This window comes from Chiloscyllium punctatum, chromosome 4 (assembly GCF_047496795.1).
Source record: "Chiloscyllium punctatum isolate Juve2018m chromosome 4, sChiPun1.3, whole genome shotgun sequence".
Taxonomy (NCBI): Eukaryota; Metazoa; Chordata; class Chondrichthyes; order Orectolobiformes; family Hemiscylliidae; genus Chiloscyllium; species Chiloscyllium punctatum.
In genome coordinates, this window is record NC_092742.1 from 63,631,280 (window position 1) to 63,648,106 (window position 16,827).

The 16,827-nt window shown below is 37.8% G+C and overlaps 1 protein-coding gene across 6 annotated transcripts in view; it reads left to right on the forward strand.

The window, feature by feature from the left end:
• Positions 1 to 16,827, forward strand: part of mia2 (MIA SH3 domain ER export factor 2) — a 66,366-nt gene that overhangs the window by 11,947 nt on the left and 37,592 nt on the right. For 5 of the 6 annotated variants that reach the window (XR_011960455.1, XM_072568867.1, XM_072568866.1 and 2 more), the window contains exons 4-6: positions 1,781 to 6,185; positions 12,647 to 13,036; positions 13,138 to 13,241. Coding sequence is in view for 5 of the 6 variants with exons in the window: in XM_072568867.1 (XP_072424968.1) it covers positions 1,781 to 6,185; positions 12,647 to 13,036; positions 13,138 to 13,241 (4,899 nt within the window). In the remaining variant the exon portion in view is untranslated. The remainder of the gene's footprint in view (positions 1 to 1,780; positions 6,186 to 12,646; positions 13,037 to 13,137; positions 13,242 to 16,827) is intronic. The other variant, XM_072568869.1, reaches the window with a different exon arrangement.

The window sequence follows — 16,827 nt, forward strand, 5'->3', positions numbered from 1 at the left end:
CCCAACCAGTCCACACAGACCCTCCGAAGAATAATCCACCCAGACCCATTTCCCTCTGACTAATGCACCTAACACTATGGACAATTTAGAATGGCCAACTCACCTAACCTGCACATTTTTGGTGCTGTGGGAGGAAACCGGAGCACCCGGAGGAAACCCACGCAGACACGGGGAGAATGTGCAAACTCCACACAGATAGTTGCCCGAGGCTGGAATCGAACCTGGGATCCTGGTGCTGTGAGGCAGCAGTGCTAACCACTGAGCCACCATGCTGCCCAAAACATGGTTTAGTCCAGAGCAGAAGTATTTGTAAGTAAGTTTTGAGAAGATTTGTAGCTCAGGTTGAGGTTTTAGATGTAGGTTTGCTCACTGAGCTGAAAGGTTAATTTCCAGACATTTTGTTATCTTGCTAGGTAACATCTTCAGTGGACCTCATGTGTAGCAATGCTGAAAATTCCTGCTTTCTATTTATATGTTTGGGTTTTTTTGGTTGGTAATGTCATTTCCTGTGGTGATTTTATTTCCTGTGATGAAGTCACTTCCTGTTCCTTTTCTCGGGGGTGGTAGATGAGATCTAACTCGATGCATTTGTTGATAGTGTTCCGGTTGGAATGCCATGCTTCTAGGAATTCTCGTGTGTGTCTTTGTTTGGCTTGTCCTAGGATGGATGTATTGTCCCAGTCGAAGTGGTGTCCTTCCTTATCTGTTTCTGGATGTGTTTTAGAAACCCTAGCCACTCTCCCCTACATCAAGGACATCTCGGAAATGACTGCCAGACTACTCAGACCCTTTGGCATCATGGTAGCCCACAAACCCACCAACATACTAAAACAGCAGCTAATGAATTTGAAAGACCCGATACAGACAATGAGCAAAACTAATGTCATTTACAAAATACCGTGCAAGGACTGTAACAAACACTACATTGGACAAACCGGCAGAAAACTAGCCACCAGGATACATGAACACCAACTAGCCACAAAAAGACATGACCCTCTCTCACTAGTATCCTCACATACGGAAGAGGAAGGACACCACTTCGACTGGGACAATACATCCATCCTAGGGCAAGCCAAACAAAGACACGCACGAGAATTCCTAGAAGCATGGCATTCCAACCGGAACTCTATCAACAAACACATCGAGTTAGACCCCATCTACCGCCCTCTGAGAAAAGGAACTGGAAGTGACTTCATTACAGGAAGTAACATCACCACAGGAAATGACATCACCAACCAAAAAAAACCCAGACATATAAATAGAAAGCAGGAATTTTCAGCATTGCTTCGCATGAGGCCCACTGAAGATGTTACCTAGTAAGGTAACGAAATGTCTGGAAATTATACTTTCAGCTCAGCGAGCAAACCTACATTTGTAAAGTATTACCCTGGAATTAAAAAAAATGCTAATTCTGAACAGTCAATCTGAAACCTGTAGGCAGAACTTCCTCAGCGAACTCACAGTAACAAATGTGTTTCACATCAGGTCTATCTTTTATTGTAATACAAACTAAAATGTATAATTTTTTTCTGATTATTGCTAACTTTCATTTCAACTTTCATTTTCAATTCTTTAACATAAGCTGTAGTTAGAACTTTATTCAGAATATTCTTCTCAAAGTAAGCTTTCTATATTAATATTTCTTAATCTTCTCTTTATCATCGAGGTATTTATTCCATTGTCAATGCCTACATCTAAATTAAAACAACCCACAGAATAAGCACAGAAGAACAAATCAGGGTTATAAACTTAAGACTATGAATGTTTTATTTTTCCCCAGGAAAGTGACTTCCTTTGTCTTGATGGTGGTGATTATTACATCGAAAGTGAAGAAACTGATTCAGTTAGTGATGAATATGGGGAAAATTCAAATTCAGAAGAAATAAGATCCATATTAGGACATGAGTCTGAGTCCAACATAAACAGCCAGGATTACAAAGGTAATTCTGCTAAAGATGAACTTGTGGACAATTTAATTAATCTTTATAAAGAGCAGTTTCAAAGAACACATCATGCTGCAGATGATGCTGTTTTAAAGATGACACCTAGTAATGAACAAATTGAACCAAGTCTAGCAACTGATGTGACTGGACAAGTCAATGAGTTTCATTCACCAGCTGATAATCTGAATCAATTAAATGAAGCAAGTGCCTCCAAACACACAGATAACAATGAATTAAAATCAGAAACAGGTCCTGAATCTGTGTACAGTGAACACATTGCCCCAGAAAGTGAACTTTCAGGGCAGGAGATCAGAGAAAAACCTGCTATCACATCTGAAAGCAACGAAGAATCAAAATTTCTGCAAGAAGCATCTAGTTGGATTGGATCTAGAATTAGCGGGTGGTTTGGTTCAAAAAACGATCTGGATAAAAAGCCTGTGGAACAGATAAACTCCTTTAAAAGTCGAAAAATTGCATTAGGCGATGCTGAAGATACCCCAGCATCTGAAGCAATGGATGATCAAATTAATGAGCATTTCAAGGACAAAGAAAACCTTGGTTCTGAAACATCATCCTGGATTGGTGATTTGTCCAAATTGTTCAGCTTCACTCGTGATTCACCAGAAGATGCTTTATCCAGTGATGATGGTGATAAAAGTAGAGAAGAGCTTGAAAATATAAATTCATTTTCTGTTGATGATTCAACAGTCCCAAGTAAAAGTGAGATACCTAACCTGGAAAACAAAATGCCTGACCTTTCAGTTCCAAGTGAAATAAAGCTACAATCTAGTAGTTCAGAGAAAGTATCAAAAGATACCGGCAGAGCTACTCACAATTTAATGGATAATGATCAGTTGATATTTAATGATACGAACAAAGCATGGGCTGGTCAAACTGGTACAGCTGAGAATTCAGGCATATCCAAAGAAACAGAAAATGTTGGAGTTAAGAATCCAACAGATAAAGATGGATCAAAAACATGGTGGTTTGACTTTAATACTGCAAGGAAAACATTTAGATTTAATGAAAACAATGGAGAGCAGACTTCCAAGACATCAGAAGGAACACAAGACAGTGCTGTTAACAAAGATTCTATAAGAGGCACTGATAGATCAAAACCATCACCATGGTATCACTTTGGTTTGAGTGAGACATTCGGCTTTAGTCAAGGCAATGAGGATCAGTTGGCTTCAAATTTGCAAGAAGAAACAAAGAAATGTATCACTGAAAGCAACAAAAACACAATGAATAGTGAATCTGAAGTTTGTTCTCCCATACTTGTAGTGGATCAAGCTCCAAGAGAAAGAGAGGCATTGATTGCTGATTCATTAATAAATGAAGAACCAATCCACTATCCAGAAATAAATCTCTGTAAAATGGAGAATGATATTAATTGCCTCTCTGAAGGCTTGCAGCAGACTGCAAAGGAACCTGGGGTAATAAAAAGTGAAAACACTCAAAAGGTACATTCTACAAATAGTTTAGAAAATAGTTTCAGATTTGATGGCACAGCATCAAATCTTAAAGATATTTGGAAACTAGAAGTTCAAAATCTACAAGAGCAAAATTCAATGATGGATTCAAAATTGGTAGGAGATAATAAACCTTTGACTCAGGAAAGTATCCATAAAGAACAATATCTGCAAGAACATTTAAAAATTCATTCAGTAGTTAAACAATCTAACTCAGATTATATGAGGTCAATGACACATAAAGATCTACAAACTAAAGAAACATCACACAGTAAACACAATTTCTTGCACAGCCACGATCTAATTTCATCAATAGGAGAATTTGGTGTTGAAAGTAAAGATCAAGCTTTAGAATTTGGACTGCAGAAGGAAGAACAACATTTAACATTGGATCCTGAATTGCCGCCTACTGGAGATCGAAGTTCAGAAAGGATAGTCACAAACTCCGCAAAACCTTCAGCATTGGACAAATTACAGGCTGAAGAAACTTTACAGCATAATTTAGTTTCTGAATCGGAATCAAATTTACTTCTTTCAAATGCTGCTAATTCTATGTCACAGAATACCTTACAGAATAAAGACAATTTTTCACAGGAAAACAAATTAATAAAGTCGGACTCCCAACAAATTACTGTGACAGATAGGGATCAATATCAAGAAAAAGAATTGCCTCATGAACAACTAATCTCACAGCAGCAACATATTGAATCAACCATGGAACTGGAACAGCTTGGTATTTCAGATGAAAATAAGCTATTATCCCATACGCGAACTTTTAATGAACAGCAAACTTTAAATTCTGAGTTTGATGAACTTACTACCTCTGGTCAAGATATTCCTTCTTCACAGAATGAATTGGGGAACAAAGAATGCATCACAGAAGGAAAGCACATAACATCAGCAAAGCAGGAAATTTTAGATAATTATAATCCTTTATCACAGAATGAAAAACAAGCTTTAGAGGAAAGGCATCCATCAAGTTTAGTTGATAAGAAGATCACAGTTATAAATACCTATGGTGCTTCCTTAAAAGAACAAATGTGTGATGAAGCCCAGAGAGTACTGTCTCTTCAGCCAGCTTCAGATCCTACTCACACTTTGCCACAGGAAGAATTTTACAGTGGCAGCAACACTTTGCAACAACAAGCCCCAGTATCAGACTCTGAATCCAGTCAGTTTACTTCGGATCATGGTGAAGCTGAATTACAGCACTGTTTGCATGAAGAAGAGCATGTCTTCAAAGAGTGTCTGCCCGTAAAACCTGAATCTACTCAGGCTGCTCCAGATATTGAGAAATCCCTTTTACTGAAAAAATGTGATGGACAAGACTTGCAAGAATTCCAAATAAGTTGTACTTCTGAATTTAACTGGCTTTCTGTCTCAGATCATAGTAAAAATGCATTGTCTGAAAAATTGCATGTGCATGAGGAAATTCTCCAGGCAAGTATTTTGACACTTCAACAGTCTGAAAAACATACTGATTCAGATAAAGATAGACTTCTGTTAAATGAAAAAATGAATGATAAACACCATGCCTTACAGACACAATGTATAATTTCAGATTTATCATTAAAACCGCTTACTACAATAGATAATACAGAATCCTTATTGCAAGACAAAAAACAAACTTTATCGGATCAGTTATCAAGTTCACAAGTTGAAGAGCTCACTGTTTCAAATGATGGCAAAACCTTGAAACAGGAAAACCCTTTCCATCAACAAAACAACATGGGAGATAAAATAACTTTAGAATCAGGAGAACAATCCGTTGTTTTACATTCCACAGAGGATTTGTCACAAGAAGAAACAGAAGTAACCAAAGTTAATAGTAACACAACCTTACATAGTGAAAAAAGAAACAAGATGCATAAAACTAATGTGGAACTTGTGAATTCCCTGCTTTCTGAGAATATGAATCTTACTGGAGTAAGTTTCAGTAGGGTTGAGGACACTGATACTAAAGTTGAACCACAACTGATTATCAAGGAAACAAGGACAGTTGAAACAAATGTCAACCATAGAGAGATTAAGAATACAATAAGTGAAAAAGCAACACAACCATTGATTGATCCTATAACCCCAAACCTGTGGGAAGAAAAAACATTGAGTGATTCTGAAGAGCTGTCAGATATCTCCACTCCTAAAAGTCTATATACAAGTCAGTTAAGCACAACAGTTATGCCTAATCCAGATGGTGCCAATGAAAATATAAATCCAGCTATTTCTGCAAGTGCTGAAAATGAACATAGAACAAGACATGTGACTGATGAAGAAATAACAATAGTGAGAGATGTTGAATTCAGTGATGACCAAACCAGCAGTTCCTCATTCTGGGGAAGGCAGTCACCTTTAGAAGAAATAAATAAACCATTTGAGAAACTCAGAGTAAGGCATACATCATCTGACATCTTAAACCTAAATAGTAATCTTAAATTATTAAAAAAGCAAATGGGTATTGCTCATCTGCAGCATTTGGAAAGATGTTTTGATAAAACAAAGCTCTTATGGTTGGAAGAAATTCTTGAACAGCTAGAGAATGAGAATTGCAATAATGGTTTTCATAACATTCTCCAAAAAGTAAACACTTTTGAAGATAGTTTCTGGCAAAACAAAGACTTCACATGTGACAAGAATGATGCAAACATTGAATATATAATGATTGAAAAACAACATGATGAAGATACAGGGATGTTTCAAAAGCTACAAGATATCCTAACTGCCATCAAAATGAAATGCACCTCAAATATCTCTAGTTCAAGCACCATTGAAGGTATTGGATAATAAGTTAATGGGAATGATGCAATTTCCAACATACATCTTTGTATGTTTTTTAAGGAAAAGAGATCAAATACTTTTCAAATGTATATTTAATTTATATTTTGGAAAATTTCATTTGCACATTGTTAGCACTGTAAAAGGGCCACACATCAATTTGAGTTGAGGAAAAACACAATCACTTGCAGAGCTCCATCACTGTATCACTCTCACCTACAATAGTGATTTTTCTTTTCAGTTTCTCAAATCAGGCATTCTTGCATTTTTCTGTGTAATTTACATTGCCAGGAAGGTGATGGTGTAATGGTTCTGTCACTGGACTAGTAAATTCAGAGCTCCAGTAATCCTCAGGGGATAATAAAGCTGCAGATGCTGGAGATCTGAAAACTAAAACAAAACCAGAAAGTGTTGGAGAAACACAGAAGGTCTGGCAATATCAGTGGAGAGAAAAACAGACTTATCATTTAGAGTCTCGTGATCAGGTCACCAGTCCAGTGATGAAGAGTCATTGGACATGAAGCATTAACTCTGTTTTTCTCCCCACAGATGCTGGCAGATGTGTTGAGTTTCTCCAACACTTTATCTTTTTGTTTGTTTTAATCCTCTGGTGACATATATTGAATCTCATCATGGTGATAAAATTTGAATTCAGTAAAACAAAATCTGGAATTCAAAGCAAATTGAATGGTGACTATGTAACCATTAACCTAAAAACACGTCTAGTTCACTCACTTTCTTTATGGAAGGAAATTGATCTGGCCTATAGACCTTTAACAATGTGGTTGACTCTTCGCAAGCACTAATTGTATGTAAGCACTACAATGGAATGGACTACCTGGCATTGACCTAGATACAGGAAAGAACAATAGCAAATCCAGCCACCTTGACCCTACAAAATTCTCCTTACTAATATCTTGGGCCCCGTTGACTTAGTCAAGCTACACCGTGACATGTCACATTCATGCAATGAAACCTTACGGACAATATCAAAGACACCACCATCTCTGGATATGCCCTGACACAGCAGAAAGATAGACTGACCAAAGGTAGTGGCACAGTCTGGAGGAAGTTGCCCTGGAAGTTCTCAATGTTGACTGTTGAAGCCATGAAGTCTCATGATATCAGGTCAATAAATCATGGTCAGTTAATCTTCCTTCTGATTACCACAAACAAACCTCTTCCATGGATGAATCAATACTTCTTCGTGTTAAACACCACTTTGGAGGTAACTGGGGGTGGCAATGGCACAAAATGCACTCTGGATGAGGGACTTCAGTGTCTATCGGTAGCTCAGTTGTCCCACTACACACTGAATTAACAGAGTCCGATACAATGTTGCAATGAGACCAGGTATGCAGCTGTTGCTAACTAAACCCTCAAGAGGGAAAAACATACTTGACCTGATCCTCACCAATCTGCCAATGCAGATTGACAGTATCCTTGAAGTGTCAATCATAGAGTACTTGTGGAGGTAGAGTCCTGTCACCACATCAAGGATATCCTCTATTACATTAAAGTCAGAAGTACACAACACCAGGTTAGAGTCCATCGATTTATTCCATGTGATATCAAGAAACAGCTGAAGGCACTGGATACTGCAAGAGTTTGGGCCCTGACCACATTCGGATAATGTTACTGTACACTGGTGTTCCAGACCTAGCCAGGCCCCTAGTCAAGCGGTTCCAGTACCACTGAAACACTAGTTCCTGCCTAACAATGTGGAAAATTGTCCTGGAATATCCATGTACGTAAAAAGCAAGACAAATCCAACCCAGCCAATCACACAAGCACATTTTTAAGCATTAATCAGACACAGGAAATTTGAGAAGAAAAGTCCCCTACCAGGACTTGATGGGAATGCTGTCTTTGTAAGCACAACCAAGATTAGCTCACTGAATCCAGGCTAGCAATTGGAACCTGAACGTTCATCCTTATTGCTTACTGACACTACATCCTGAGCTTTGGGCATGGCATACTTAATGACTTACTGCAGTGCAAAACTACCTGCAAATATTTGAGTTTTTATATTATTCATGAAATTCAAGTTGTTGTTTATTGCACTGTGAAAAGATTAATACATGGTCTCAGAACAAATAGCCATTCTATAAACAGTGTGAGTTACAGTTGCCCATAGAAAAGGCAATATGGTACAACAAAATGCTCATTTTGAAATATATTACATTCCTTCTCTCTTAAATATATAATATATTAAATGTAAAGGTACAAAAGTTCCCAGAATGCAGTATAACTAAATCATACCTGAACATTTAGCAGATTGGTTTGCAAACTCATTTCACTATAATCAAAATTACTACCAGAGTAATTTACATGTTTGAAGAATGTTCTTTCCTAAACAACAGTATGTGTTTCACAAAATACTATTATTTGACAATCAATAATGGAAAGAACACTCTTTTATTCTTTCTTCTAATAAACCTTTTAGTTAGTATCCTTCCATTTCCAATAGCTTGTCTCTGCTCTCTTAGCATCTCTGACTGTGCCAAGCCTGAACTTTGATTTTGACTATTAGTCTGCATAATAGTTGGGATTGCGACATTGATTGATTTTAATCAAAAACCCTGATTAACTTTGCTGTGCTGTTGGATTCTATTATCCCCACAAGCTCTCAGTTCCTTTGTGACTCATTTTCTTTTTGACTTTCCCTTAGAGCTTTCTGAGGAAATGGGATTTTTGGAGGTTTTCCGTGCTTTCTTTTGTCAGTTTTCCTCTTTTAAGCAAAAGATCTACTGTCACTGACTCTGATGGAGTCTGTCTATAATATGAATGTTAGTCTCCTTTCAACAATTCCAATCACAAACTTCTTATCATCTTAATTGCTTTTCACCACTCCCTTCTGACCAAGCATTAGCTGTCTGTAAGTTTCACACCAGGTGTATTAGGACACATCTTCACTTTATCTTGCTTTTCTCTTATTTTGCTATGAGACTTAAACAAACTAAACTTGGTCCTAGAAATGTGTTTAAACACTCAGTCATAGTGAGCAATCTCTTGCAGATTGTGGGGAATCATTTTAAGAGAACAGAAAATTGTCCAGCCGGTGCTGAAGAGACACGTTGTCTAGTTGATCCTAGCAAATACGAGCAAATGCTTCTATTTGACTGAGCTGCTGACTCAAAATGTTTAATATTGTACTGATGGTTCATTTATTATTTTTACTCAAAAACCATTTTATACTCTTTTAGCACTTCCTCATTGATGATCATTCACTTACCAATGCTTACCATCACGAACGTATCTCAGTTTAGACATATTTTCTTAACTATTGCTGGAAAAAGACACTATGTGAGGATGAGGTATCTTAAACTTGAGCATATTCTGGAAACTACATGCAATATACAGGCTTCTGTTCTTTGCAGAAATAAAGCACACACCATGCACCTGTTTCCACTCACTGAAATAACTGATGGTCATTCTCTGGTCAATCAGAGTCAACCTGCTTGGTTTAAAAGTTAAACAAAACTTGGCAGTTAACTGTCATGTAGTTGTCTAACTAGGGCATTCCTCATATCAACACCTCTACCAATCAGAGTCCACTTGCCAACCAATCAACATTCTTCTCTTATAAAAGATAAATCTTTCCACTCTACTTTGATATTTCTTGTGAATTGTCCTGATAACTGCACGATGAAAACATTTGGGATTTTTTATATTATTTATTCAAGGGATGTGGAATTTACTAGCTGGGTCAGCATTATTGTTCTTGTTGAGTTATCCTACAGTAGATCATGGTGAGTTGCATTTTGAACTGTTGTAGTCCACACAGTGTAGTTATACCCATAGTATTGCTGCATTTTGGAAAGGCAAATCAGGGCTCGACTTTTATACTTAATGGTATGGTCATGGGAGTTTTGCTGAAGAAAGAGACCTTGAAGTGCAGGTTCATAGTTCATTGAAAGTGAAGTCTCAGGTAGATAGAATAGTGAAGAAGGCTTTTGGTGTGTTTGCCTTTATTGGTCAGTGCATTGAATATAGGAGTTGGGATGTCATGTTGCGGCTGTACAGGACATTGTTTAGGCCACTTTTGGAATACTGTATGCATTTCTAATCTCCCTGCTATAGGAAGGATATTGTGAAACTTGAACGGGTTTAGAAAAGATTTACAAGTATGTTGCCAGAATTGGAGGGTTTGACCTACAGGGAGAGGTTGAATAGGCTAGGGTTATTTTCCCTGGAACATTGGAGGATGAGAGGTGACCATATAGATGTTTATAAAATCATGTGAGGCATGGATAGGGTAAATAGACAAGGTCTTTTCCCTGGTGTGGGGGCATCCAAAACTAAAGAGATAGGTTTAAGGCGAGAGGGGAAGGATTTAAAAGGGACCTAAGGTGCAATGTTTTCATGCAGAGGGTGGTGCATGTTTGGAATGATCTGCCAGAGGAAGTGGTGGAGGCTGGTACAATTACAACATTTAAAAGGCATTTGGATTGGGTATATGAATAGGAAAGGTTTCGAGAGATTTGGGCCAAGTGCTGGCAAATGGGACTAGACTAATTTAGCTTATCTGGTCAGCAGGGACAAGTTGGATTGAAGGGTCTGTTTCCATGCTGTACATCTCTATGACTACTATGCTGCCTGACCTGCTGCGCTTTTCCAGCAACACATTTTTAAGCTCTGATCTCCAGCATCTGCAGTCCTCACTTTCTACTGTTAGGAAGACAGATTCAGGATTTTGATAGAGCAAAATTCAAGTAACAGCAATATATTTTTAAGTCATGATGGTGACTCTCCTCTATTATTTCCAATGGCAAATAGCAGGAGGCATTATCGTATTTTACGCTAACAGTAACTTGAACTAATACTAGAATAATATTATTAGAATAACCTAGTCGGTTTCACACAAGTTTTGATTAATGGACTATGAATTTTTATATTCTTCTGAGATAACAGACAGTGCTGCTGCTGTATCAATGAAGAAACAAGTTGTAAATCTCAGACTTTAAGTCTTATTACCTACATTATTATTATGTGGAGGTGCTGGTGTTGGACTGGGGTGGACAAAGTTAAAAATCACACAACACCAGGTTATAGTCCAACAGATTTATTTGGAAGTACTAGCTTCCAGAGCGTTGCTCCTTCGTCAGGTAACTAGTTGAGCAGGGTCATAAGACACAGAATTTATAGCAAAAGATCACATTGTTATGCTATTAAAATGATATATTGAATAATTTGGACAATTTGCAGGAAACATTGGTTAGATACACCTCAAAAGCATAGGCTTTACTGCGATGAGAAAAACATTTACTTTATTCTCATCTCCTATTCTATTCTCAACTCCTATTTTATTCATTTTTGCCAAATGTGAAACCTTGGCTTGGAATTACATCAGTCCTGTTTGTTAAGTTTGAATTCCCCTATTGCTCTTAAGTAACTTAAGTCTCTTCAACTAAGTAGAGAGAAGTTAAATATGATGCGTACATTGTGCAATCTTTCAAATTGCTCAAACTTCCTCAGAATTAACTTTAGGTGTTCCAAAGATGAGTTACAATGTTTTCCAGTCCTTAATTTCTCAACCAAAATACAATAGAAAATTTCTACCCAGCCTCGTAATCATCTTTGTGTATTGAACTGAGATAAGATTCAGGAGTGGATTTACAGTAAGCAATTATGACACAAACAATTTAATTTACACTTTCCAAATAAAAGGCAATCTAGCACGCTTAGAACTTGCAATATACCACACATACATTTAAATAACACTATATTCAGGAGAATGTATTGGTCTCTCATGGTTGTAAAATACAATGGAGCAGTGATGTGCAATGCAGTGGTGTCTCACAGGTCTAAGTCTAAACTTACATGCTTATCAATATTGCCAAGTAGACAATCGTTTCCTTGTTCGATGGGAGGCAAGTCAGAAATGACATTTCCCAGTCTATTCTGAAGCTGGGTTTGGTGTGGCTCAGTGTCATACTTTGTGGTAATGCTCTTTGAAGTGACTTGAGATGTTTTGTTATGCTAAAAGTGTCAATGAATTTACGTTGATTTTGCTGATGCAATGGTAAAAATCCAAAGTGCCCTGCTTGATCTCTCAACCCAAAGATGATGCATCAATTTAGAGACAAACGGAGAGAAAATTCAAAGTATAGAGAATAAACAGTCTTTGGAAGAAAATAGAAATGTTGTATTAGCATAATTAAGTTTTCATGAATTAAAATGAGTTTTTAGATGTCAGTTTTATGTTATCATGCTTCCTACAATAATTGATCCTCCCCAATTTTCCAGTGTTTGCGAAACAATGCATTAATTTGAACTGTTTGTTTGTCTCAAAATTTCTAATCCAAAAATAATATTTATCCCTAATTCATGATGTGCATCACAAACTTTGCTAGCATTTTTGATATCAGTTTTCAGGCCATCAAAATCAGAAAGTCATTTCTTCATACCACTACAGAATACTAGAGACAACAAGAACTTTAAATCTTTATTTTACAGATGCTTTCAGTTCTGGAGATATTTTGAAGGCTGGTGTTACAAATAATGAGCCAATTTCAGAGAATGGTCAAACTAACAAAGATATCCAGGAGCAGAAGACAGCCAAAGATATTACTTCAGAAGTTACAGAGACACCAACATTGGAAATGCCTCTGTTAAACTTATCAGAAAAAATACCAGATTTGGAGAAAGCAGCTGTCAAAACTATGATGGAAACTAAGTTAGGAAATCAAATACAGAAAAAGTCACATGATATTAAGACAGAGGAAAGAATTTATGACAAAATAGAAGAGAAAATGGCATCCTCATCTTTGAATAAAGATTTTGAGGTTAAAAAATCATCAGGAATCATCAATTCAAAAATCAAAGTTGCAAGTGAAAATAATAATGGTAAGCGTAAAGAATGAAACCTGTTGGTGTACATGATTTTATATGAAGTCTAAATACAATTTGAATTACTTTGCTTTATTATTTAATTTTGTTCTTAACAGAATATAAGCCGAGTGTCAAGAATATAGATTTCCACAAAGTAGCCAGTGTGTTTGACCTTGATTTCCAGGCTATCCAGATAGCAACTGACCAGTTCATCAACAATGTAAGTAACACTTCATATCGTGATGCACAAAGAGCTGGGGCTACAACTTCAGTGCTTCTGTTGCATATTGTTTCATTCAAATATATATATATTTAATTTCCTTTAATTTTAGAACTTACAAGTTTTTTTTTCCTTCTCTCTACTCACCTTTCCTATTTTGCTTTATACTTGAGTAAGATGCTACTGACGCAGTAACTTATTCAGTTGCTCACCTATCACATCTGAGCCTTGGCATTAACCGACAAAACCATTCAAATCTAATCTGTGCACACAACATCCAAAAACATAGCAAATGTTAAAGGTTTGAGGAGCATCTGAAAACAAGGGATTCTGGACAGGCAGTGATATAGGGAGAAAATTCTAGTGTTTATGACCAAGGCATTCGAAGACATGGCTACTGAGGGTGGAACAATTAACATTAAGTTGTGCAAGAGACTAGAATTGAAGATATTTCCACATGTTTTTAGAGATGAAGAGGTTTAAAATCAGTGTTTATGGATTGCAAAACAACCAGTCAAGAGAACATTGAAGTAGTCAAGTTTCAAGATGACAAAAGCATAAATCAGCGTTTTGACAGTAGATATGTTGAAGGGGCAGGGAAATGCAATAAATTGGAGTTGTAGGTATTGCCTTTGCAATGGAGTATCATCTTATTTAATCCTGAGCACTTGTTTAATCTCATATCCATTCCATCACCAAGACCATAACTCTTATAGGATTAGGGAAAATTTTATTTCAAGTATTGGGACTTTGGAGTTTATTTTCAGCAAGGCTATCACATGACTGGTGATAAATACTGGCTTTGCTGTAAGTTCCTGCTGAAGCTGTTTTGAAAGTTGACTGGCTTGGAGAGGTTCTTGTTTTATCTGGTTCAGTTGGAAGAAAGCATACTAAGAAGCAGTTACTCAGCTGGTCTTTCCAATTTCGGAAAAAAATACTCTTCAGTTAAGGGTGACACTTATTTGGCCTTTTGAAAGAGTGATTGAATAAACATCTCAAGATTGAGTATAGCTGAAAAAAGACACATTTTTGTCAAAGCATTGTGAATTAGTTATGCTATGTGAGCACTGGTGAGTTGGCATGTAGCCTCTGTTCACTACTTAGTGATGAATGACAGATAACTGTTAAGTTTTGTCTGAATTGTAAACAAGGCATTGACTGGTGAATTCTCAATGACAATGCCTCTATCAATAAGAGGCCACATGCCAACCTACCAGTGCTTATACAGTATATCATGTTTTTCCCTTGACTTTGGACAATTCTTGAGGATTGGTGAATACTTCACCCTGAGAAATAAGCTGGAGAATGGCTGTTCTTCTATTTTATTGAAATGGGCAGTGGCTTTCCATCTGTAAAGAACTGGACACCACGAATTAATGTATGAAGCTTCCAATACACTCCAGTACACCATACAGTGAGGTCAAATGATAATCCTTAATAATAATTGGTTGTTAGCATATTCAGCATTATGTAAAAAAGCTATCCAATTGCAGAGGTGTATCTAATATTGGGCAATATTGTGAGTTTATTGCTGGAAAAGCACAGCAGGTCAGGCAGCATCCAAGGAGCAGGTAAAATTGACGCCTGGAGAAAGAACATCTTCAAAGTTTGGGGGAAGATTTGTAGCTCGGGTGCTCGTTGTTGTGGTTCCGTTCGTCAAGCTGGGAATTTGTCTTGCAAACGTTTCGTCCCCTGTCTAGGTGACATCCTCAGTGCTTGGGAGCCTCCTGTGAAGCGCTTCTGCGCTGTTTCCTCCGGCATTTATAGTGGCCTGTCTCTGCCGCTTCCGGTTACAACGCGGCAGAGACAGGCCACTATAAATGCCGGAGGAAACAGCACAGAAGCTCTTCACAGGAGGCTCCCAAGCATTGAGGATGTCACCTAGACAGGGGACGAAACGTTTGCAAGACAAATTCCCAGCTTGACGAACGGAACCACAACAAAGAACGTATTATCTTCCGCCTCGGGACCCTTCAATGTGGACTTCATCAGTTTCCTCATTTCCCCTCTCCCCACCTTACCCCAGTTCCAACTTTCCATTCAGCACCACCCTCATGACCTGTCCCACCTGTCAATCTTCCTTTCCACCCATCCATTCCACCCTCCTCTCCGACTTATCACCTTTATCCCCACCTCCATCCACCTATTGCACTCTCAGCTACCTTCTTCCAGCCCCAGCTCACTCCCATTTATCTCTCCACCCCTGAGGCTTCCAGCATCATTCCTGATGACGGGCTCCAGCCCAAAACATCGATTTTCCTGCTCCTTGGATGCTGCCTGACCTGCTGTGTTTTTCCATCAACACACTTTCCACTCTAATCTCCAGCATCTGCAAATCTCACTATCTCCTAGTGTTGTAAGTTTACCAAGTGTAGGTGGCTGACTACGGTCATAACCCCGCTTATTGCAAACAGTCTTCAGGACACATAGCATAGCATCTCACCAGCACTGAAATTTACAAATTACCTATCTATGTGAATGGGCATAACACTTATTGGCTTGACAGCAACATCCAGTTAATGATGAAATTCATTACTACTTGCTACTACATAACAGCAATGTGTCAACAGTTAGTTTTACCTGTTAAGACCATTAGACGTATGAACAGAACCTGGCTATTCAGTACTTTGTCTACTCTGCTATTTATTAAGATCAGGTCTGATCTGATCATTCTTAACAGCACATCCCTATCTTTTCCTTGTAACCTTTGATTCCTTCACTGATTAAAAATCTGTGACAGCCTTAATGTCCAAGTCTTGAAAGCCTTCTGCAGTAAAGAATTCCATAGATACACTACCATCTGAAAGAAGAAAATTTTCCTTATCGTGGTTTTAAATGTGTGACCTCTTATTCTGAAATTATGCCCTCTGGTCCTAGACCTTAACTACCTAGTTGCTAAAATGTTTTAAATACCTTACCTTTCCAGGGTAATTGAAGAAATATGAAGAAAAAATATTCAATGTACATAGACTGTGTCTGTTTCAATGCAACACATGCTGACCACACATGTTGAACCATTAATTCCACCCTTTATCTTTTCAAAATTAACCCACAGGCCAAAGTGTTTTTATTCCAGAAACCAATCACCACACAGAAATCTGTTTTTAATTTTTACTTGAGCTATTTTTCTAAACAATGTGGTCAGAGATGTTATTACACACTTCTTGAGTAGGTAGGACTTGAACCTGGGCCTCGGTCCAGGGATAGGGACATTACCACCATGGCACAAGCGGGCCCGCACTTCTACATTACTATGTATGTCAATTATCCTTTCTAAATTCGTTCATGGTATGTGAGCATCACTGTCTCAAACAGCATTTATTGGTCACCCCCAATTCCCCATTGGGTAATTCAGAATCAACCATATTGCTGAGTCTGGAGTCACATGTAGGTCAGACTAGGGAAAGAAATCAACTGTTCTAGAATTAGATAGCATTTTAGAACAATTGACAGCATCTCGCTTCCCTCCTCCCCACCACCCTCCCCTGCCCCCCGGATTGGTTCTAAATACCAGATTTTCTAGTTGAATTCTCATTTCACTATCTGCCATTGTGGGATTTAAACTCATCTACCATAACATTAATTT